The sequence below is a fragment of the Sapajus apella genome, unplaced genomic scaffold, assembly GCF_009761245.1.
Source record: "Sapajus apella isolate SASKATOON/1434 unplaced genomic scaffold, GSC_monkey_1.0 scaffold12, whole genome shotgun sequence".
Taxonomy (NCBI): Eukaryota; Metazoa; Chordata; class Mammalia; order Primates; family Cebidae; genus Sapajus; species Sapajus apella.
This window is the reverse complement of record NW_022436952.1, coordinates 7,842,583-7,866,704: the sequence shown is the minus strand read 5'-3', so window position 1 is coordinate 7,866,704 and position 24,122 is coordinate 7,842,583. Positions and strand designations below refer to the sequence as shown.

At 48.0% G+C, this 24,122-nt stretch overlaps 2 protein-coding genes across 3 annotated transcripts in view; both read left to right on the top strand.

The window, feature by feature from the left end:
- The window catches only part of FAM117A (family with sequence similarity 117 member A), a 52,880-nt gene extending 45,751 nt beyond the window's left edge, over positions 1–7,129 (top strand). The window contains exons 6-8 of one of the 2 annotated variants that reach the window (XM_032279949.1): positions 836–1,037; positions 2,208–2,358; positions 5,892–7,129. In XM_032279949.1, the coding sequence (XP_032135840.1) occupies positions 836–1,037; positions 2,208–2,358; positions 5,892–6,192 (654 nt within the window). In that variant the 3' untranslated portion in view covers positions 6,193–7,129. The remainder of the gene's footprint in view (positions 1–835; positions 1,038–2,207; positions 2,359–5,891) is intronic. The other variant, XM_032279951.1, reaches the window with a different exon arrangement.
- A 2,375-nt stretch (positions 7,130–9,504) lies between these two features.
- On the top strand, positions 9,505–16,414 carry SLC35B1 (solute carrier family 35 member B1). The gene is made up of 9 exons (XM_032279952.1): positions 9,505–9,732; positions 10,368–10,471; positions 11,096–11,226; positions 11,536–11,566; positions 12,152–12,309; positions 13,189–13,315; positions 14,114–14,220; positions 14,395–14,548; positions 15,885–16,414. Exons 1-9 carry the CDS (start codon positions 9,527–9,529, stop codon positions 15,935–15,937), a joined length of 1,071 nt encoding a protein of 356 aa, XP_032135843.1. The 5' UTR covers positions 9,505–9,526; the 3' UTR covers positions 15,938–16,414.
- The last annotated feature ends 7,708 nt before the right edge of the window (positions 16,415–24,122 follow it).

The following is a 24,122-nucleotide window of genomic DNA, read 5'->3' as shown; positions in this document are numbered from 1 at the left end:
CACTGTTCCCCATGTGCTCAGCACCGGCATGGGCACCTCAGTTCCTGCTGCTCCCTGCCCCTTCTCCATCTCTACCTGGTGACATGTGTGCCTCCTTCATGCCCAGCTGCTCCTACACAGCCTTCTCCCCTACTCCACTCCCAGGCAGAATGTGTGCTACCTTTGCCAAAGCCTCAGGCACATTTTTATACTGACAGTGCAATTGGGGAATGCTAGTTGGCCAGTATTAATATAATTCTAATAGGTACACTTCTCAGTTTATGATTTACCTACTGGTTGATTTTAATTTGCATATATGCAGGATTTTACACATACCCAAACACATGCACACAATTTGGTGACCTGCAGGTTCAAGCACCATTGAGTGTTTTTAAAGGGGGGTGAGGAGGTATGTAATACATGCTGATCATCAGCATATGTGTTCTGCAATGGTTACAGCACTTAGAGACTCCTGGTGGTTTGCTGCTATTGTGCCCTCCAGCATACATTATCATCTTTGTTCCTAGAGCCCAGGGCACAGAAGGTCCCTGTCCTCATGAGGCTTATAGTCTCGTGGGGGTAACACATTGATCAAGCCCTACAGATGATATGTAATGGTACATTGGACTGCAGGTGCTATTAGGGATAAGAGCAAAGCGCTATGGGAGAAACAGGAGGGAGTTTCTTCTAGACTGAGGGGTGGCCAGGGAAATAAACAGCTGGAGGAAACGGTGTTCTGTGCTTGTATGTTATGGGCAGAGGATGCCAGCAGCAAGGGGAGTACCCTTGGGGTCACTGTGCTGCTGCAGGCCTGAAATACCCGGGGTTGAGAGTCTTTACCGTCCTTCCCTATCAGATCCTTGAGATTCCTGATGGGCACCGGGCCCCAGCTCCTCCCCAGAGTGGCAGCTGTGATCATCCCCTCCTCCTCCTGGAGCCTGGAAACCTTGCCAGCTCTCCTTCCATGTCCTTGGCATCCCCCCAGCCTTGTGGCCCAGCCAGTCATGAGGAACACCGGGGTGCCGCTGAGGAGCTGGCATCCACCCCCAATGACAAAGGTAAGCCGTGGAGGCTGAGGCAGCAGCGCTGACTCTGGGGCACACGAGTGGCTCCACTCCCTTTTCCACCTGTAGTCAATTCAGGCCCAGCGTTCTCAGTAGCCTACTAGAATGTCTTTCTGAGTTATCTTTCTTCTGCACATTATACCAGTGATAATAATGGTCCCACACATCCCGTTCTGACTGATAATTTATAAAGTCTCTGCACTTATACTTCTATTTAACCCTCACTGGGATCCAAAGAAGCAATGCCATGCCAAGCTGTAGGGGAAAGCAGTGAGTCTTCGTTCGTATGTCCAATGTACTTATTCCCAGCAATGGTTTCAAAGTGGTTGTGAGTGATACAAAGTAAGAGAATGTGGTCACTTGCTCAGGGTTGCATAGTTTGACCCAGACCTAAACCCAAATTTTTTTTGCTCCAAATCTCTACTTTCCACAATGCCCTAGCTACTTCGCTGAGAGAATGAAATACAATTCCTACCTCCTAGTGATGATCCTTACATTGTACAGGCCTGTGCCTATGTTGTCTGATTTGATTGTCACAGCAACCCCATGAGGTAGGCTGGTCAAGGGCATGATCTAACAGTACACATGGGTAAATACAGCATAGAGTAAGGAGGAATAAATCTGAGATAAATACAGATAAAGTCAATATTTGCAACCTAGGCAAAGTACATTCACTGCGTGGAACTGGAGAGGAATTTTATCCTACAAGTGGGGTTGAGTAAAAATTGCTTCTCTGAGTTAGAGAAGAGCTCTTCTTGGAAGAAAGGATAGATTTTCAAGACTGTGGACAGGAAGAAGCTGTGGTATGTTGGCAGGGAGGGTGATGCAGTCTTGGAAGAAGGCAGAGAGACGCAGTTAGAATTCCTTCAGGACTGAGATTTGGAGTTCCGGTCCCAGTCCACCTCCTGGGAATATAGAATTGGTATGAGATCTTAACTTTCCATCCATTCAACTCCGTTTTTCTGTTCTGTGATACACTGTGTATTTGTGTAAGCTGCCTCAAAGGTTTTTAAGGTCAAGTATAATCACACTAGATAAGCACACCCACTACCCTCTTCCTTACCATGCATCCCCAGCCTTGCCACTTTACACCCAAGTCCTGGACCCACAAAAGTGGAAGCCTTCCCTTCATCTCCACTGGACTCAGCCTTGCTCTGTTCACAGCCTCCTCTCCAGGCCACCCAGCCTTCCTTGAAGATGGCAGCCCGTCTCCAGTCCTTGCCTTTGCTGCCTCCCCCCGGCCTAATCATAGCTATGTCTTCAAACGGGAACCCCCAGAAGGCTGTGAGAGAGTGCGTGTGTTTGAAGAAGCCACGTGAGTACACCCAGCGGACAGGGTGTGAGGGGAGGGCAGGACGACAATGGAGGGTGGGCCTACATTCTCCCACCTGCAGGCCTTTCTTCAGTCTCAGACTCTTTGTCACAGAGTTGTTGTCAGTGTTAGATGATCAGTATTGCCAGCTTTCCATGATCAAAAGTGTTGACATTACCTACTCTGAGCACTTAAATCTTTGCTTATCATTATCTCCATAGAAACCTGCTCTCTGCCCACATGCCAGCCACAAGCGCAGCAGTAGCTGAAAAGAAAATGTATCTGAAACCTAAGCCCTTTGTTTCTTCTATTTTTTTCCATCTCCGGGGAAGGTGTGAGAATTTGCTAGACCATAATCAGAAAGAGAGAGAATTCGGGGGTGTCGAGAGAACATACTAGTGTTTCTTTTTTTTTTTTTTTTTTTTTTTGAGATGGAGTTTCGCTCTTGTTACCCAGGCTGGAGTGCAATGGCGCAATCTCAGCTCACTGCAACCTCCGCCTCCTGGGTTCAGGCAATTCTCCTGCCTCAACCTCCTGAGTAGCTGGGATTACAGACACGCGCCACCATGCCCAGCTAATGTTTTGTATTTTTAGTAGAGACGGGGTTTCACCATGTTGACCAGGATGGTCTCGATCTCTTGACCTCGTGATCCACCCGCCTCAGCCTCCCAAAGTGCTGGGATTACAGGCTTGAGCCACCACGCCCGGCCACTAGTATTTCTTTTCAGTCAGAGATTAGAAGTGTTTCAGCCCCACTGGAGTAGAATGGGGGTGCCTAGACAGCTTAACAGTTTAAGCTTCAGAGTCAAGTCTTCACCCTGTGGCTGTAATGATTCAAGTGTCATGAACTCCCAGACAGAAATTTCCAGTTCTTGCAAGTAAGGACTATGGAAAATTTCCAAACCAAATTGGATCATTCAGAAGCCATTCTTCGGTTGATTTCTTTACACTTCCCTCCCATTAGCAGAAAGAATTGAGAGCCAACCTTTTCAAATGCCCCTGTCCCCATTAGCAGGCATCAAAAAGCCCACTTCGTTTCCTGCTTCCAGCTGAATATTTACCAGGGCAGATTCACACTGGAAGTTGGGGTTGCAGTGGCAGTCAGGAAGTTTAGTCATGGCGTGGGAGTCAAGACGTAGCTGGGACAGGGTTTGGGTCAATGAGAGCACCATTTGTATCTCAAATAAGGGAGAGACAACCCATGCTGGCAGCCGAAGGTACATACAGAAGCCACAGAAAGAGTTCCAGAGACAACCATTGCCACTAGAGGTTTTGTTACTGTTATTATTGTTGCCTGGTATCCCTTCAAGACTCCTAGGTTCTCTGAGAAGCTGTGGAGGGAAGAGGCCAGATCTCTTAGCTTAAGCAGGCTCTAGGCTTTTGTACCCTCCCTCAATCTACATTATAGTGGAGTAATTACAACCTGGAAATGCAGGTGGAAATTAAGCTGTAGTGTCTCTTGATTTTTGCATAGACTCAATGCCAGAAGAGGCCTTCAAGTCAGCTCATCCAGCTTCCCGCTTCTGCCTTAACCCAATCTTAGCTCACTGCAACCTCCACCTCCCGGGTTCAAGTGATTCTGCTGCCTCAGCCTCCTGAGTAGCTGGGATTACATGTACCCACCACCACGCCTGGCTAATTTTTGTATTTTTAGTAGAGACGTGGTCTCATCATGTTGGCCAAGCTGGTCTCAAACTCCTAACCTCAGGTGATCAGCCTCCCAAAATGCTGGGATTACAGGCATGAGCCACTGCACCCAGCTACTGCATTAACCCTTTAAGAGAGGTGGTGGGCCAGGCACAGTGGCTCATGTCTATAATCCCAGCACTTTGGGAAGTTGAGGTGGGCGTATCACCTGACGTCAGACATGCACACACCTCTGTCTTCTCTCACTTGCCCATTCTCCACCTCGGCCCACTGCCTCTCTTAAAGGGATCCTCAAACCATCAGCTTCTTAGGGCTGTTTCACTCTTTAGGCTTGGAATCATGGCTATCCCTTACTCAGGAACTCTCTGACCTGACCTTTTATCCTTCCATCTTCCTACACAATCAGAAGGGGACGGATGATTCTTCCCACATTATAAAGGTGAGACAGGCTGGGTGCAGTGGCTCATGCCTGTCATCCCAGTGCTCTGGGAGGCCAAGACAGGAGGATCACTTGAGCCCAGGATTTCAAGACCAGCCTGGGCCAACATAGTGAGACTCCATCTCTACCAAAAAAAAAAAAAAAATAGCCTAGAATGGTGGCAGGCATCTTTAATCCCAGCTACTTGGCAATGTGAGGCAGGAGTATTACTTGAGCCTAAGAGTTTGAGGCTGCAGTGAGCTATGATCACACCACTATGCTCCAGCCTGGGTGAGAGAGCAAGACCCTATCTCTAAAGCAGTTTAAAAAATTAAAATTAAAAAAGAGGATGAAACAGATATGGCAAGAACCACATAGTGAGTTAGAACCCAGATCTTCTGATAGGATCTAGCTGCCTTTTTCACAGTTGCTGCCATCCTTTCCTCCCAAAGTTTTGAAAATCACACCTTTCTGGAGACCAGCCTGAGCAGCATAGGGAGACTCCTTCTCTACAAAATAAAAATAAAGCAATTATTTTTATTGCTTTATTTAAAGCTGGGCATGGTGGTGCATGCCTGTAGTCCCAGCTACTCAGGAGGCTGAGGCTGGAGGATTGCTTGAGCCTGGGAGGTCGAGGCTGCAATGACCCGGGATCCTGCCACACTGCACTCCAGCCTGGGCCGCAGAGGGAGACTCTCTCAAAAACAAAACAACAAAAAATCCCATACCTTTCAAATGTGCCCAATAATTAGATTATTTAGGCCAGTAGATTTTAACTGGGGAACATTTGGCAATATCAAGAGACATTTTTAGTTGTCACAGCTAGAGGGGAGGGGTCATGGTACAACTGGCGTTGAGTGAGTAGAGGCCAGTGATGCTGTTAAACATCTTACAATGCACAGGACAGTGCCCCCAACCCCACCCGCAACAAAGAACCATCCAGCCCAAAATGTCAGCGGTGCCAAGGCTGAGACACCCTGCTTCCAGCTATAAAAAGTCTTAGAAAGGCCGAGTGAAGTGCCTCACGCCTGTAATCCCAGCACTTTGGGAGGCTGAGGCAGGGAATCATGAGGTCAAGAGATCGAGACCATCCTAGCCAACATGGTGAAACCCTGTCTTTACTAAAAACACAAAAATTAGCAGGCATGGTGGCACCCGCCTGCAGTCTCAGCTACTTTGGAGGCTGAGGCAGGAGAATCGCTTGAACCCAGGAGGCAGAGGTTGCGGTAAGCTGAGATCCTACCACTGAAGTCCAACCTGACAACAGAGCGAGACTCAGTCTCAGAAAAAAAAAAAAAGTCACTTGGCCTTGATCTCTGCTTTCGGGCTTGTGGTCTGTCCCCGAAACACCATTCACTGATGAAATCTTTGTGTGTGTGTGTGTGTGTGTGTGTGTGTGTGTGTGTGTGTACGTGTGTGTGTGTGTACGTGTGTGTATGTGTATGTCTGTGTGTCTCTCTTTGTCCTCCAGGTCCCCAGGTCCTGACCTGGCCTTCCTGACTTCCTGTCCTGACAAGAACAAAGTCCATTTCAACCCGACTGGCTCAGCCTTCTGCCCCGTCAGTCTGATGAAGCCCCTCTTCCCTGGCATGGGCTTCATCTTCCGTAACTGCCCCTCAAACCCGGGGTCTCCCCTTCCCCCGGCCAGCCCCAGGCCACCACCTCGGAAGGATCCAGAGGCCTCCAAGACCTCCCCACTGCCCTTCGAGCCATGGCAGCGCACCCCACCATCAGAAGAGCCTGTGCTTTTCCAGAGCTCCCTGATGGTCTGAGGGTCCCACCCCTGTCCCACTTTACCATAGAGACCAGTGCCTTGGTGGCAGGTCCCTCCCCAGGTCCCCTGGATGGGGTATGGAGGGGCCCTTCCCTCTCGGCCTTTGAGCACTTGCACTTATTGTGTCAAAGCCCTGGGTCCTCTTTTTGATGGGCACCGGCCCCTCTGAATGTGAGGGGGTCTGCCTTCTCCACTAGCAGCTGGGCAGCTCACAACTCACACCTGTATACCTGCCACATCCCTCACTTGGTGGAAAACACCCAGAAGGTCTTGACTCCCCCACCCCTGGGTATCAGTCAAATGACTGTATAAGAGGCCCTTATTTTTGTCACAGAGCAAGCTGGCCATGAACGAAGGAGGGAGGATGCCACAGATTTCCTTCCCTCTCCTCCACAGTCACACAAGAGGAGACCAGAAGATAGATTCCCCATCCTCTCAGCCCTATCCCCACGCCTCCCTCTCACTGGAGGAGCTGACCAAAGCTAGCCCTAAAGGGCCTAACACTTGACCAATTCAGCTGCTGGCGGAGGGAGGAAACAAGTGTTTTCCCAAGTGGCGTTTTCATCTCGCTTTCACCCTGACTAAAGATTGTCTTAAGTAGCAGCCCAGCCCGCCCAGCCCCAGGTGGGTAGTGGGGAGGAGAGCTGGCATTCCTCCAGGTGGCAAATGGCGACTCTATACTCTCCGCCCACCCCCGGGCTGGATTGGATTAGAAAAATGCCTATTTTTCTTGTATCGATGTAGAAACTCTATTTTCTCCCAAAGACACTATTTTTGCAGCTGTTTGAAGTTTGTATATTTTCCGTACTGCAGAGCTTACACAAAATTGAAGAATGTTAATGTTCGAGTTTTCTTATCTTGTGTTTAGAGGTTGTTTTTTGCAGATCTTGGTATTATAGACCAAATAAATAAATAAATATTCCCAGCAGCTTGAAGTTCTGTAAAATATTTGGGGAAGGTGGGATGGGGTGGAGATTGAGTATTGATCATTTCATCTTTGTCTTCAAGAGAAGGAGCATCAATTTCCACATCTGGGCGTCGTTATGGCTGCACAGAGTTCCCTCTGGACACCATGCTTGCATACTTTACATGGACATATAAACAGACCCATGAAAAGACTGTCCAGAATGAAGAGTATAGTTTGTTCTAGAGATGGGGTGAGGGAGTCATTGGGGAAGTTACCCATTCTAGTGTGAGTCTGAAAAACCACCCTAAGGAGAATGGATTTCAAAGAGGAAAAGCAGGTGACCAAGGGAAGACAGTTTGACACTGTGGGTGTTCCTTGCACTGGCTGGATCTCTTGACAGTTTTGGGGAGCTTTGGCTCATCTCAGGGAGTACCCACCACATAGTGTGCAGCCTTGAAGGGAACAAAGAAACTATACAAAAGTACTATTCTTATCCTTCAGCAGCCTTTATAATGCTGCACCTGTAAGAGCTCTTAGGCTTTGGGGGAAAATAGGAATAACCATCTCAATATTCCGATGGTACTTTGGAATTTCCAAAGCATTTTCACAAAAGACATATCCCCATTATATGGGTGAAAGTTGACTGCCCCAAGGGCAGTCATAAGTACAGTTGTATCTACGTAAGACCGGACAACAAACTCCTACACCAGCTATCCCAACCACCATTCATGGTGGAGGGGCTCATTAATTGGGCTTATAATGAGGAGCTCATTAATTGAACTGGTAAGAACCAACTACCATGTTAAGTGCTTTATATAAAATGTTATCAAAATATGACAACCACCCAGTAAGAGAAATACGATAAGTCCCACTGGATAATCAGGGAAGGACAAATAGATTGAATAACTTTCCCCAAAAGACGCAGATAGGAAGTGGGGGAGCTAGGATTGGAAACGATCATTTGAATCCAGTGCCCATCTTCTAACCACAGCGCTCTCTTGCTTGTTATTATATTCCCATTAATTTCACGTGAGGAAAGTTGACTCAGAGGACAAGGGAATTTTTTGAGGTTCCCGCTGTTCAAGAGGTAGAGCTGGTAGGTCTCTCCTCCCAGTTATTTGGTGCCCTGGCATCGCGGGCTAAGCCAGTAGAGTAAGCTGCTGAGCAAGAGAGCAAATGTATGGGGATTCCCATGCCACTAATATCCAGGAGACAGGGGGCTGGGGACAGACCCCATCCTCTATCCCTTACCCCTCCCTCCAAAAGACTTCTGGCTCCCCCGCAAAGCCTTAGTGAGTCAGGCACAGAGTGATGGGTGTGGTCCTGCCCAGTATTTCCTTCCTTTGGCTGAGGCTGTGCCAAAAGAGCAGGCTGCTAGAAGAGAAGGCCCAGAGTCCACCTGGTGGCCGGAGATTTGGGCCAATTACTAAGTAGGGGGTTGGAGGTAGCAGTGGGAAGATCTGAGGTCAGTCTTGCCCTGGCAATTCGTGCCAGCAGGTGGAGACCCAACACTTGCATGAGGAAGGGGTCCAACGAGGAGCTCATCACTGGGAAATACTGAGGAGTGTGGCCGAAGGGTTTACGCCATTGTTGGTGAGTTCTTAAGACTTGGAAGAAAACCAATAGGCTTCCATTTCCACGCCTCGATGTGAGGAAATAAGATCAGGGCTGAGAAAGAGTGATGACTAATAACACCTTAAACTTGCACAGCATACTTTACAGTTTACAAAACACTTTCACCAACTTCAGCTCATTTGCTCCTCAGAACAATCAAGAGACGACAAGACGGTTATTACTAATTATCCCTAGTTTCCAGACCTGGAAAACTCTGGCTCAGAACTTTGGTGACAGGGGTAGGTTACTCCGCCTTTAAGTGACCAAGCCGAGACTTCCTGTGTGGCTCTCCTGCTTGGAAGCCTAGTGATGTGCCAGTAATGAGCAGGTAAAGTCGCTGACGCTGGGCAGCAGCTAGAGGGCGCTGAGGCTCCAGTAAGAGATTTTGGCATTAGGACCCACTAGAAGCCTGGTCGCCCGCCGCGGAAAAGACTATTGGATTTGCTCTGCCTGCCGCACCTCCTCCTTCCCCGCCTACCTGCCCGTCTTCGCACAGCGCAGCCAATTGGTGGCTTCCACATCCTCATGCGTCATTATTCTACGCCCGGGTAGCTCTTAGGGCACCCAGTGGTGCTCTGGGTCGCAGTTGTCCTCAGCGTTGCCTGATTGGGAAAAATCTCCAGGGCGAGGCATTAATCTCGAGGCAGCCGGTTCCCCTGGCCCTCAGGGATGCAGTTAAGGTCCTAGGGCTGGTTTTCTTTCCTAGGAAGTGGTTGCTGCTTTCTGAGGTGTTTCCCCCTCGGCAGCCCTGAGCTGGCAATTCTGGTAGTGACTGCAGGGCCCTGCTAGACGGCGGTCGCATGCAGCTCCTATGAGGCCCCCGCCGCCGGTCGGCGATGTCCGGCTGGAGCTGTCGCCTCCGCCGCCGCTGCAGGTTGTGAGCGGGTCTCCAGGAGGCTCCTCCGGGCGTCTCATGGCCTCTAGCAGCTCTCTGGTGCCCGACCGGCTGCGCCTGCCGCTCTGCTTCCTGGGTGTCTTTGTCTGCTATTTTTACTATGGGATCCTGCAGGAAAAGATGTGAGCGACCCCCGGGGCGGGCCGACATTCTCTCCCCAGCCTGTGACAGCGGTCTCGTTCTTTCATTTTGTCCTCCCGCCCGGCTGTCTCCCTCCTAGCACCCTGCTACTTTTGCAGCTACGGCTGAGCCTACCCAGAATTCCAGAACTCCAGGGTTATCTTTTAGATTCTCCGGACTTGGTCATTTTCTTAGCTCTTTTTCCCCCGCTTGGTTCTAAGGGACTGCGTTTTATGGGCTGAGACTTCTACCCCGCAAACAGGACCCGAGTCGACCCCTTTTTGGTACTCCCAGATGCTTGCATACAACCTATTCGCCTTCGGCCTTGCTGCCATAGCCCAAATACCTCTCCTTCCTGCCTGGGGTACCCGATTTCACTATCTCGTTTTCCATGTTTCCTGTCCGTCTTTTTCGGATATTCTTTCCGTAGGCTATGGAATCAGTAGGCTGGGGTGTCTAGCTTCTAAATCCGGTAAAATCAACCCCTTTTGCAGATGAGCCTAGTGGTCCTTACAGACTCTCCCTAAATCCAGAGCGGCAAGATAATTTTAAAGTTTTTAGTGGCTCTCAATTTATTAGATGACAGTAGTGAAATCTACTAATTTCTCCTCTCTTTTCTCATGCATTTCATTTCTAGAACAAGAGGAAAGTATGGGGAGGGAGCCAAGCAGGAGACGTTCACCTTTGCCTTAACTTTGGTCTTCATTCAATGCGTGATTAATGCCGTGTTTGCCAAGATTTGTGAGTACCTAGATAGTAATTTGTTGGGTACCCCACCACCCCAAGCCCCTTCAGTATGCTGGGCATTAAACATTGATTTAACCTTAAAGACTAACTCATGATCTCCACCCATTTAGTACTTCCACAGCCTCTCTGCGAAGTCTGTAAAACTAATGACTTTGAAGTGGAGTAAAATATTATTTCCCCAATTTTACCAACTTCTGAGTTAGACGTGTTCAGAGAATCAGTCTTCTGTATTCCAAATCTCCATTGAAAATACTTAAAACATTTTTTTCTTTCCCTTTGAGTTTCTTTTGTGTGTCAGCTTCAAGCATTCTTTGAGCAATTCTCTCTTTGTTCCCTGGGGACTAGCAGCAGGGCTGACTGGTCCCTTGAACTGAATGAGGCCCCCACCTCCACCCTGCATGTGGTCTTTTGTTAGGCTTAGGTAGAATTGGAAAGATGAATAATTTTCAGAGATTTCCCAGTGTAAGAGGACAGAAATAGCTGTGTCTTATTTGACAGGCAAACTCCTTTCATGTAGCTTCAGCTTTGCTTAGTGGTCCATCCTAGCCCCACCAGGTTTCTCTTGTTTTTTTTTTTTTTTTTTTTTTCTTTTCTTTTTCTTTTTTTGTCTTCTCCCAGTGATCCAGTTTTTTGACACTGCCAGGGTGGATCGTACTCGGAGCTGGCTCTATGCTGCCTGTTCTATCTCCTATCTGGGTGCCATGGTCTCCAGCAACTCAGCACTACAGTTTGTCAACTATCCAACTCAGGTGAAACCTCAGGGTGTGATGACGGTTGGCTCAGAAATCATTTGGAAAGGACTAAGGGTTCTTCCCTCAGGTCTGTGAGTTATAAAATAAATAAATAACAGTCCTGGGAGAATGTTTGAGAAATTCGGAGTGTATAGGACCACAGAACTTGGGTTTAGTGGTGGTGGGTTGGACCATGATACGGCTGCTTTCTGAGGCTGAGGTCTCTGGTACAGGCCCTGCGCTTATTCGTCTTAATCAGCGTGGTACCTAGCATAGTACCTGACACATCACAGATGCTCAGAAATTATTTGCTGGATTTAATTTCAGGTCCTTGGTAAATCCTGCAAGCCAATCCCAGGTAAGCAAAGAAGATGGTCTTCCTCTTCTAACTCTCCCTGTAGTAAGATCTCTCTTTCTCTGCTAGAACTCTGTGTCCCTCTCAGCTTCATCACCCTGTCATGACTCTCTCCAGGGACTTTCTGCCACCTCTCCCCGCTGCCCATCCTGTCATCTGTCACTTCCTGTGATGTTCATAGGCTGGTAATCCTTAATGGGAGCTAAAGGCTGACCTAGCCTGCTTCACTTGGTCAGCCATTTCCATGTTGCATGTGTGTACACTGTCCTTAGACAGCCTAATTCCCATTTTGATCATCAGTTTCTTTGTCTCAACTTCTTTTCCTTCTCCACTGTTCCCCACCCTTGCCCGGTCCCTTCCTGGATTTTTAACCTTTGTTCTCTACCTCTTCCCTGTCTTATACTTAACCCTGTTGCTCAATCTTTATCTAGTTGCCAGCCTGGCACCCTCCTTTTGTCCTCTCTAAGCCTTCCTTTTCAGTCATTCTTTTCTCCCTGAGTCTTCTCTTGGTTCCTGGGAGGGGGAGGGTATTGGGGTCATTGATGCCTTATGGATGCCTGAATTTTCCACTCTGTTTTTTCCCTGTAGTCATGCTGCTTGGGGTGACCCTCTTGAAGAAGAAGTACCCACTGGCCAAGTACCTGTGTGTACTGCTAATTGTGGCTGGAGTGGCCCTTTTCATGTACAAACCCAAGAAAGTTGTTGGGATAGAAGAACACATAGTCGGCTATGGAGAGCTACTCCTGGTATGAGATCCTGTTAGGGAAGGCAGCCTTTTCCAGCAAACTTAACCAAAGGATAGCCCCATCTAGGCAGGGAGAAGGCCAGTTAGGTGTCAAGGGAGGTTGTGGTACTCCTTGTCCCCATATCTGGTCTTTGCTGCAGGCCCCTGGCTCTGTTGAGGCCATAGTGGGAAACCTGAAATGTTTAACCACAGCTCAGCTCTCATTCTGGAGAAGAGATAACTCTGAGGGTTGTATCTGAATCCTGGTATGAGGTCACAGAGACCTGAGAGCAAAGAGGGAAGGAGTAAATGTCTCTTACTGTGGCTTTTCCTGGAAGCTGGAGATTAAAATAATATGAGAGCAGCTGTTGTATATGCATTAGGCATTGTTCCAAGTGTTTTACACGTAATTGACTAATTTTTACAACAATAATCTCATATGTGGTATTATCTCCATTTTACAGATGAAGAAACTAGGCACAGAGCGGTTAACTCGCTTGCCCATGGTCATGTGGCTAGTTCAAGTGGAGGGGTCAGGTTTCTAATCCAGGCAGCCTAAGCACAGGATCCAGTCTCTGGAGCACTAGACTCCAAGCTAGGAAGCTAACCTGCTGAGAGTGGCTTTCTCCTCCCAGTGTGTTGGGAAGTGAGCTTCCTGCTCTGCTCTGATTACAAAATCACTATGTGGCTCAGTGAGCCTGTCGGTCCAGTGCCTGGGCAGGGAGGGGGAGTGAGCGTGGTCTCTCCCCACCTCCCACCTGTGACCACATGGCAACGTTTTGTTCTGAGGACTCTAAAGGCAGTGGCTTTCCAAAGAGCCTGAGAGAGAGAATCCTGTGTCCTGGGTTAGGAAGGGGCCCTGTTGACCTTTCCACTGCAGGCTGCACCCTTTCCTCCCCAGCTTTTGTCGCTGACCCTGGACGGACTGACAGGTGTTTCCCAGGACCACATGCGGGCTCATTACCAAACAGGCTCCAACCACATGATGCTGAACATCAACCTTTGGTCGACCTTGCTGCTGGGAATGGGTGAGAGCCAGTTCTGCTGTTCCTCCCCTGTATCACCAGAGGACAGGCTGCCCTCATCCTCTTGGTCCCTCTAGCTGATAGTTGCTAACTTTGCCCAGGCCAAAGGCCTGAACTGGTTCCAAGATACCCTTTTTCCAAGCCCTTGGGAAACCTTCCTGGAAAAACCCGCACCAGCAGGATTTGTTTGCTACTTTTACTAGCACAGTGAAGGAGAGTCCTGTATCAGGTGTCACGGGAAGACACTCAGCAGTAAAACACAGGGAGGCACCTGGGAACTCTCCCTTTCACGAGGGAAATGAGACACACATAGTGCTCACAGGCAACAGACTTAGCGGTACACTGAAAACAGTTCAGACGTATTCGCTTTGAAATCGGTGCTTCCTGACTTTTTGAATTTGGGCTCACGTAGAAAGTATTTTTTGTACAGCACACGGGTTAATGGTGGAGGCTGCTGATGGCTGGAGGGGACTAATGCGAGGGGCTTCCTTAAGCTAAGGATGTGTGGGTCAGCATCCCTACAGCATCTGAGGATTTCTGCTTTTAATCACTTTGGTAGAAGTAACTCATTAGCTTTCAAGCCTTTCTCACAAAATTCTCTTTAGTTTCTCTAATCAGAGAAAAATATGAGAAGAACGCATGATGAGACATTACAAACCCACACCATACACTTTCCTACGTCGCTCTTCCTTTGCAGTTCTTTAAGAGGCCATGTGCAGGAGTGTGCATGTGTGTGTGCGTGCACACCCATGGGTAAGGGCACACAAGATGTGCCGTATATTTTTTTACATTTCTTCTCAGGAATCCTTTTTACTGGGGAACTCTGGGAGTTCTTGAGCTTTGCCGAAAGGTACCCTGCCATCATCTATAACATCCTGCTCTTCGGCCTGACCAGTGCTCTGGGTCAGGTGAGTGCTTGAAAGGGGATGGCTGGGCTTCCCCACTGGCAGCTGGCTCCCTAAGAAAGACTGGCCTGGCTGGAAGAAGAGGGTGGCAATATCAGCCCTGAGGTCTGTTTATAGACTTTAGACCAATGGCAGATACCCAAGAACCCACCTGACCTCACCTTTATCTTTCTCTAGAGCTTTATCTTTATGACGGTTGTGTATTTTGGTCCCCTGACCTGCTCCATCATCACTACAACACGAAAGTTCTTCACAATTTTGGCCTCTGTGATCCTCTTCGCCAATCCCATCAGCCCCATGCAGTGGGTGGGCACTGTGCTTGTGTTCCTGGGTGAGTGGCCACACAGAGACACAGTGATAGCTGAATGTTTTCTCCTAAAATTTACTTGTATATTTATGAAATTTATTTAAATCATTTAAAGAAAACTTTTTTTTTTTTTTTTTTTTTTTTTTTTTTTTTTTTTTTTTTGAGGTGGAGCTTCGCTCTTGTTGTCCAGGCTGGAGTGCAATGGCACGATCTCGGCTCACCAAAACCTCTGCCTCCCGGGTTCAAGCAATTCTCCTGCTTCATACTCTCGAATAGCTGGGATTACAGGCATGTGCCACCACACCCAGCTAATTTTGTATTTTTAGTAGAGATGGGGTTTCTCCATGTTGGTCAGGCTGGTCTGGAACTCATGACCTCAGATTATCCACCCGCCTCAGCCTCCCAAAGTACTGGGATTATAGGTGTAAACCACTGTGCCCAGCCCAGAGAAAACTTTTAAAAGAGAAAAAAGGCTGGGTGCAGTGGCTAACACCTGTAATCCCAGCACTTTGGGAGGCTGAGGCAGGAGGATCCCTTGAGTTCGGGAGTTTGAGACCAGCCTGGGCAACATGGTGAGACCCGCCCCCATCTCTGCAAAAAATACAAAAATTAGGCATGGTGGCTCATGCCTGTGGTCCCAGCTACTCGGGGCTGAGGTGGGAGGATCGCTTGAGCCCAGAAGGTGGAGGCTGCAGTGAGTTGTGATCACACCACTGCACTCCCACCTGGGTGACAGAGTGAGACCCTGTCTCAAAGGAAAATAAAAAGAGAAAGGGAAGCATTATTTCTAATCTAGGCTTCCGGGGGTCTCCCTCTGTTGCTTAGGCTGGAGTTTAGTGGCACGATCATAGCTCACTGCAACCCTTGAACTCTTGGACTCAAGTGACTCTCCCACCACAGCCTCCCAAGTAGCTGGGATTATAGGCATGTACCATCACGCCTGACTAATTTTTTTTATAGAGGTGGGGTCTTGCTGTGCTGTCTAGGCTGGCCTCAAACTCTTAGGCTCAAGTGATCCTCCTGCCTCAGCCTCCCAAAGTGCTGGGATTGTAGGTGTGAGTCACCACATTCAGCCATTGCTTAGAAGTTTTTGATTCTTAAATTTCTTTTAGTCTTATTGTGTGGGTGTGTGTATATATATATATAATTACAGACAGATGTATATATCTGTCTGTAATAACTGGTATCCTGGTGCCATTCTCTTGTCTCTGAGGAAGTTACATAAAACCCAGTGTTCCGATATGTATTTTATTTAAAGCCCCCATTTTGGAGAACCAAGGCTGACTACCCCACCCCACCACGATCATAGGTAGGTTTCATTTCCCCCATAAGGCTAAGCTCATTTTCTTCCTTTTCGTAGGTCTTGGTCTTGATGCCAAGTTTGGGAAAGGAGCCAAGAAGACATCCCACTAGGAAGAGAAAGACTACCTCCACATCAAGAATATTTAAGTTATTATCTCAGACAGTGACATCTCCTGGGAAAACGGACTCAATAGGAATATGGGACTGAATTCCAGTCTTTTTTAAAAAAATAAAATCAAGCAAAATCACATATTCTAAAGAATGCAATTGAATTTTAACAAGACAGAGTTGGTGGTGTTTGTTCTTCATGCCCTGGAGCACAGTCCATGGTAAATGAAGAGGGAGGGAAGAGGCAGAGCTGGACATTCATTACCCAGGCTGCTCCTCTCTCAGGTGTGGTTAGCATGGTTGAGTGGGTGATTCCCCCAAGAGCCTCAGCATTATAGGAAGGAACTCTATGAGATCACAGAATTGTCCTAATTGCTTCTGTTCGATGGATGAGGCTTGTCCCATTGGGTCTGGTCCCATTAGAGGACAGGTGACTGTCCATTAGAGCCAGACAATGTAAAAATCACTTTCTCTCCTAAAGCTTCTATGGGCAAAAGTTTCATTAAAAAACAAAGTTCTGTTCTGCCTTTTTCTTAGCCAGGTGCAGTGGCTCACACCTGTAATCCCAGCACTGGGAGGCTAAGGCAGTAGCATCACTTGAGCTCAGGAGTTTGAGACCAGCCTAGACAACATAGTTAGATCTTGTCTCTACTAAAATTCAAAAACAAACCAAAAAGAAATATTCATGGGCTGGGCACAGTGGCTCACGCTTATAATCCCAGCACTTTGGGAGGCCGAGGTGGGTGGATCATGAGGTTAAGAGATCAAGACCATCCTGGTCAACATGGTGAAACCCTCTCTCTACTAAAAATACAAAAATTATCTGGGCATGGTGGCGCACGCCTGTAGTCCCAGCTACTCGGGAGGCTGAGGCAGGAGAATTGCTTGAACCCAGAAGGTGGAGGTTGCGGTGAGCCGAGATCGTGGTGAGCTGAGATCGCGCCATTGCACTCCAGCCTGGGTAACAAGAGCGAAACTCCGTCTCAAAAAAAAAAATTCATGGAGGTTGGGGTAAAATGAACCCAGAGCTTCAGAATCTCCTGTTTTGCCATTTCCCCACTGTCCCTGCCTCAGCCACAGCTCTTATCAAGACCAGAGTGGAGACTTGGTGCATACATCATGATCAGCTTTGGAAGGTCTGTGTACTTTTCCTGATTTCCCCCCTCCATCTGTCCACAGTCTACCTGGTCCCTTCCAGGGGAGGCTGAATTAATCCCTCCTATTCCCCTGCCTCCTCCAGCTGCTGAAGCATTGCAGTCCTCTGCCATCCTAACTGTGCCAAGGTGTCACCATGCCAGCTTCTGCCTGTTGAAAAGGATGCTGGCGGAAGTCATGGTGGCTGAGTCCTGGCACAGCCACTGTCGAGTTGTCTAGGTGGCAATGGAGGAGCATGGAGCAGAGCCACCTGCCCACTGCTGCCTTTCGAGTTGGAAATCACAATTCTCCAAGGACCAAACTTTACACATGAAAGTGCATTTCCACCAGCTGCAACTTTCTCTCCATCTGTTCAGCATCCCCAGCCCCTTGGCTCTCCAGATGGGAGCCCGGCCTCCTTCCTGAACGGCTGCCTTGCCACCCCCTGCCCAGCCTTTCAAGCCCTGCCTCACTTGTGCTCATCTCACTCTCTGGGGGCCCGGGTGTCGCTGCAGTCCTGCCACAAAAAGCCCCCTATCATTCTGAACTGCTGGAGAGAGAAGATGCTTTAAGTACATCTGGCTGAACTTCCTTCCTTTCTCCGCCCTCTTTCCCCTCTCTTTTTTTTTTTTTCATACTGAAATTTGCATCGATTAGCTTCTTCCCTACTAGATTTTAGGTCTTTGAAACTCTTGTCCTACAGATTGGTTAGGTGGCTAGGCCCTGCTACCGAGGCCAGGGACATACACGTGCAAGCAATTGTCATCTGGGCCTGTTTTAAGAGACATCTTCCCAACTACCAGACCAATTCCCTCTACCTCTTTCTTCTACCGTTTTTGACCAACTGCCTCAAAAATACCTAGCACTAGTCCTGAGCAAGACAGGATTTCAGTAGCTCAGCATGGCCCTCACCTCGTATTAGAAAAGCAGCTTGTAGAGCAAGCCTGGGGCTGGGGAGTTCTAGTGTATTTGTTCAGTCCCCTGTCCATCCGTCCTACATTGGCTTCCTTTTCGGTGCCATGTATTGTGAACACGCTGGGAGTTCAAAGTTAAGTAGGACGAAAACTTACCCTCTAGGGACTGCACGGTCTAATACAGAGATAGGGAAACACATTCTCGTATCTCAGCAATGCAGGGATAACCGTGAAGGAAGGCGTTCGGGCAAGGTGAGGCTTGAGCTGGAGAGTGTAGGAAGATGAAAGGAGGAGCTGGAGCTGGGCTCCACTGCCAAGCAGGAGAAGGGGTGCCTGACTCCCTTTCACCCCTTGCTCCTGCCTAGGTCAGTTCCATGGGGAACATATGGCAGGAGAGTAGATTTTACAGGAGGCATTGTTTTGCTCAACTTGAAGACACCTGAAAAGGTTTTGTGAGCTGCCAGCTTGCTCCGGGTGGCACAGGGACCGGGAGTGCCAAAGTTGACTAAAGTCAGTAACACTGTTAGCTTATAATAGGGCTGATAAATGTGAAATGCCAGACAAGTTCAAACAAAAGTGATGGTGATCGCTAACCCTGGGCGGCCTGATGCCTCAGGTTTCTGAAGATCAAAGGACTTTCAGCTGCAGTTAATTCTCAGCTATGTGTAGAAGGGAGGGAACCGGCATGCAGATTTCCCCAGACACTGTTTTTAATTTGGGGTGTATGGTACTTATGGTTATTTGGTCAAAGCATCTGAGCCACCTCCTTTATTGTTCATGCTCAGGTTTGTGCTCAAATGATTTTTCATTCCCTGTGGCAAGGGGAGTAATACCCCCCCCACCGCAATGTGGTTTGGGGTACAATCATAGGGAAAGCTATTCTGGAGTTAAACATTAAGAGAGTCCAGGCGCGGTGTCTCACGCCTGTAATCCCAGTACTTTGGGAGGCCGAGGTGGGCAGATCACGAGGTCAGGAGATCAAGACCATCCTGGTTAACACGGTGAAACCCTGCTTCTACTAAAAAAAAAGTACAAAAAAAATTAGCCTGCTTGGTGGCATGCGCCTGTCATCCCAGCTACTCGAGAGGCTGAGGCAGGAGAATCCCTTGAACCCAGGAGGCAGAGGTTGCGGTGAGCCAAGATCGCGCCACCACACTCCAGCCTGGGGATGGAGTGAGACCCCATCTCAAAAAAAAAAAAAAAAAAAAAAGAAAAGAGAAACTAAAGTTCCATATTGTTTTTAAAAGGACTTAAGATGTCAGGAATTAAGCATGAACGGTAGGTAATCTATCAAGTGAGGTATTTAGGAATGGATTATGTGTTTTCTCATAGCTTCCTACTACCCTTGTGAAAAGGGAACTCAGCAGACATCTGCACTTTTTAAAGATGGGAAAACCCAAATGAGGGAGAGTTACATGACCTATGGCAGGTTCCTAAGTATGTTCCTGAGACATGAACTATATAACTCCAGGTTCCCTGCAATCTAGTCGCATCTTGGACCTGTGCCCTCTGAGGGAGGAAAGTGAAGCCCACTGGGAGACCCTTTGCCTCTGTCTGGCCCCACTTGTCAGTGGAACAGTTTGCAGGTTTTATGAGTAGTGCTGGTCATTTTCCCCAGATACCCTGGCAGAGAAATTGTCCTGAGTCTCTGTGGAATCATTGAGCCCTTCCCACTAAAAACACACCAGCTGTCTTTGGGAACAGTAATCTCGTATATTTATAGAGCTCCTTCTTTCCCAAAGCTCTTAGTACATGACATTTTATCCTTAGAACACTTCTGGGAAGAGGTTAGGCCAGAAAACAGTCTCCCCATATTTGGAAGAGGGAGCCTGAAACCCACCAAAATCATCAGCTGAAGGTCACATCGCACTGCCCCGCAGGAGGGCAGGAGCTCTGTGGGTGGGCCTCCTATTTCACTTCCCACTTTTCAGGGTCAGGGAACCCTAACCCTCAGTGGGCTAAATCAGTGGTTTCCAGCTGTTCAGATTTTCTGAAAATTCCCAGTAGAATTTTCAAATAATTTGGAGGTATGCTGGCTTTTGATTTTTTCAAGTAAGGACATTTTTAAAAAATCAAGGCTGGGTCCGGTGGCTTACACCTGTAATCCCAGCATTTTGGGAGGCCGAGGTAGGTGGATCACAAGATCAGAAGATCGAGAGCATCCTGGTCAACATGGTGAAACCCCGTGTCTTCTAAACATACAAAAATGAGCTGGGTGTAGTGGCATGGGCCTGTAATCCCAACTACTCAGGAGGCTGAGGCAGGAGAATCACTTGAACCCGGGAGGCAGAGGTTGCAATGAGCCGAGATTGCACCACTGCACTCCAGCCTGGGTGACAAAGTGAGACTCCATCTGAAAAAAAAAAAAAAGAAAAAAAATTATGATTGGAAATCATACTACTGTATTCATAAAATAATTTATTTTTTATTTTTTGAGCTAGAGTCTTGCTCTGTTGCCAGGCTGGAGTGCAGTGGTGCCATCTCGGCTCACTGCAACCTCTGCCTCCCAGGTTCAAGCGATTCTCCTGCCTCCGCCTCCTGAATAGCTGGGATTACAGTTGTGCCACCACGCACCGCTAATTTTTGTATTTTTAGTAGAGACGGGATTTCATCATGTTGGCCAGGATGGTCTTGATCTCTTGACCTCGTGATCTGCCCGCCTCGGCCTCCTAAAGTGCTGGGATTACAGGCGTGAGCAATGGTGCCTGACATAAATTAATTTTTAGTTGCAGACAATGTTCAACATAGGCCAGGCGTGGTGGCTCATGCCTGTAATCCAAACACTTTGGAGGCCAAGGCAGGCGGATCACCTGAGGTCAGGAGTTCAAGACCAGCCTGACCAACACAGTGAAACCCTGTCTTTAAAAAAAAAAAAAGAAAATGTTCAACATACAATGTTATTCTACAATCATACATTGTAGGGTATATCACTATGACTGTTTGCTTGATGTACTTGGTGAGTTTGGGCACTGTCTTCTACAGTGCAGGCCAACAGAGTGAATGTCATATGAGCATGCTTGACTGACAGAGACGAAAGCAACCTGAAATGAGATTTTCTATAATTTAGATGTTTTAAGAGATTCTGAAAGCCACATCCTCCTGGCCTTGGCGGCTTCTGCCTTCCCTCTATAAGGCCTGGAGGACAGCAGGCTATGGAGGCTCGGAGAGCTTTCCAGAAAGGGCCGTAAGGAGACTCCAGGCATGCCTGCTGAGATCTGCCCCCAGCACGTTCAGACCAGGGCTTTGATCACCCAGCTCAGAGCGTCCAGAATATATTCTGGAGGGTTGCCACCAGCTGGTGAGAGCCAGTTTCTGACAGGCATGGTCCTCAGAGTGGGAGCCAGTGGGATATGCCTGCCATTGGCAGGAAGGGTGAGAGGGGGAGTGAAGAGGGACGTGGGATGAAGAGTGACTTCATTCTGTGCCTTCCACTCTGTGGCAGCAGGAGCCCACAACGGCAGGTGGGTTTTCTGTCTGAATATGCCTGACTCCCCATGATTTCTGGGAGAGGTAGAAGAGGGAAGTGGTTTGAGGCATTCACCAAGGGGAGGGATGGTATGTTTCTTCCTGCCCACTTCTGTGTTTTGTCATGGTGTGTGGGCGGCCAGAGCTAACAGAAGCACTATGTTTCAGCTAAGGTTACTGACAAGACACCATTTCCTCCTACTCAGAACCCAAGAACTGCCACGTTCAGACCACAGCCCTGGAGGGAATGTGTTACTCTTACGTGAAGTCTGGGGACTCCCTGAAAACTCTCTCTCTCTTTCTCTCTCTCCTCTCTCTCTGTGTGTGTAGCTAGTAGGTTCATTTCATTTGTCTGTAAAAAGGGTCCACAGCTGTCTTCACATTCACAAACGAGTCCATACACAGGATCCACCATAATCATGGGACTCAATTAAAAATGATTTTCCAAATAGAATTATACAACTTAGAGACACTGCAAAATATGAGAAAGCATCATATCCAGCTCTGCCTGCTTAGACGAGGTTGAGGTTGCAGAGATACCCAAGGAGAGTAACCTGTCCAATTTCATTTCCAGTTTTCTCCTGACCCCTCTACACACTATCTAGAACTGTCAGACTTAACAAATCAGAGTATAGGATGCTTGGCTACAATTGAATTTCAGACAAACAACACATACATTTTTTGTATAAGTATGTCCCTGGATTCAAATTTAGCTGGTGTTCTGTATTTTATCTGGCAACACTATTGTGGCATTACTCATGATCACAAGTGTTCTCATGGGCCCGTCTCTTCCTAGGAAAAGGAAGGCACTCTCAGATATCACGACTTGCAGTTCTGTGCACAAGCCTTCCAGGTGCTTTTGTTCAGGGCCCAAATTTTTTTAATTTCCCTGATGGCCCAGGGGAGGTGCAAAGCCCAGACATCGTCAGCAGGGGGCACCATTCTCTTAAAATAGATTTCCAGGCCAGTTTCAGGAGTTTGAATGGAAGGTTCTATTTGCTGCTTGTCTCTCCTCTGGAGCCCACATCTCCCACCGTCTCACCCAGCCAGAGCTATTTCTGTGCAACAAGATTCTGATCCTGGCCCTCCACTTCTCAAATCTCTTCCACGGTTCCACAGTCACCTTCTCAGGGCAGCACAAAAGACCTTCAGGATCCCACCGGAGTCGGTTTTCCTGCTTCAATTCCTGCTACTTCCACCCGGCCTGATCCCACGCACCTCGCACTCCCGGCACTTCCACTCACCAGGAACTATTTGCAGTTCCCCTGTATGCTATTTACTGTCAAGCTTTGGTGCCCAAAGTTCCCTCTGCTTGGAATTCCCTCTTCCATTTGGCACTTTCAGCAACTCTGTTCATTCAACACATTTCACGAATAGGTATTGAGACCGACTCTGTACCAGGCTATGCACCGGAGCCACTTGAAGAAGGCGGCTGGCCAGAGCCTTCTCTTAGGAGTCTCACAATGAGGGCGGTGGGGTGGGGGTGGGGGGCAATAAACAAGTAAACAAATAAACAACGGACTTGGACTTCGTTCAAAGGCTAACTGATCTGCCTTCCTCACGCAGAGTCCACTGTTCCCTCCTTTGGGTCCTGTGACGGCTTTTCATCATCAATCAATCAATCGATCAATCAGATGCTGTGTTCTAACTGAGCCCACCATGCTAATTTAAAAAAATATAAATAAAAATAGAGTGCTGTGGCTTTTTACCTGCTTCCCATTGTTGCCAATTTTTTTTTTTTTTGAGACAAAGTTTTGCTCTGTTGCACAGGCTGGTGTGAAGTGGTGGGATCTCAGCTCACTGCAATGTTCGCCCCCATGCCCCCCACCCCATCACCACCAGTTTAAGTGATTCTCCTGCCTCAACCTCCCGAGGAGCCGGGATTATAGGCGCCTGCCACTACGCCCGGCTAATTTTTTTCTCTTTTTTTAAATGGGAAATATGTCCAGCTAATTTTTTAAAAAAACATTTTTAGTAGAGACGGGGTTTTACCATGATGGCCAGGCTAGTCTCAAACTCCTGACTTCAGGTAATCCACCGCTTCAGCCTCCCAAAGTGCTGGGATTACAGGCGTGAGCCACCATGCCTGGCACCAATTTTTTTTTTTAAGAGAAAGTGGAAATCCCAAGTTTTACATAAACTCCCTCAAGTTTTTGAATTCCTTGTCAGTTAATTTAATTTAATTTATTTATTTGAGGTGGGGTATCGCTCTGTTGCCCAGGCTGAAGTGCAGGGCGCGATCTCGGCTCACTACAACCTCTACCTCCTGGGTTTAAATAATTCTCCTACCTCAGCCTCCCGAGTAGCTGGGATTACAGACATCTGCCACCAAGCCAGGCTAATTCTTGTATTTTTGGTAGAGATGGGGTTTCACCATGTTGGCCAGGCTGGAATTGAACTTCTGACCTCCAGTGATCCACCCGCCTCGGCCTCCCAAAGTGCCCGGATTACAAGTGTGAGCCACCATGCCTAGCCTAAATTATTTGTCAGTTTAAATGAAAGGTGCCTGCCGGTGAGATCTGGCCTAGGGTCACTAGTTTGCCACCTACCCTACTGAAGTACTTATGTCATTGCATTGCATCTGATTAGTATTTATATGTGTTTTCTCCCCCAAGGCTGTATCTTTAGCCCCTAACATGGCGGGTGGCACATGGTGGGTGTTCCATAACTGTTTG

Bases quoted from the DNA above. Each gene is read 5' to 3' on its own strand.
- SLC35B1 (XM_032279952.1), top strand. From the start codon at position 9,527: ATGAGGCCCCCGCCGCCGGTCGGCGATGTCCGGCTGGAGCTGTCGCCT. The intron at 9,733-10,367 runs GTGAGCGACCCC...TTTCATTTCTAG, and splicing joins GGGATCCTGCAGGAAAAGAT to AACAAGAGGAAAGTATGGGG. The intron at 13,316-14,113 runs GTGAGAGCCAGT...ATTTCTTCTCAG, and splicing joins GACCTTGCTGCTGGGAATGG to GAATCCTTTTTACTGGGGAA.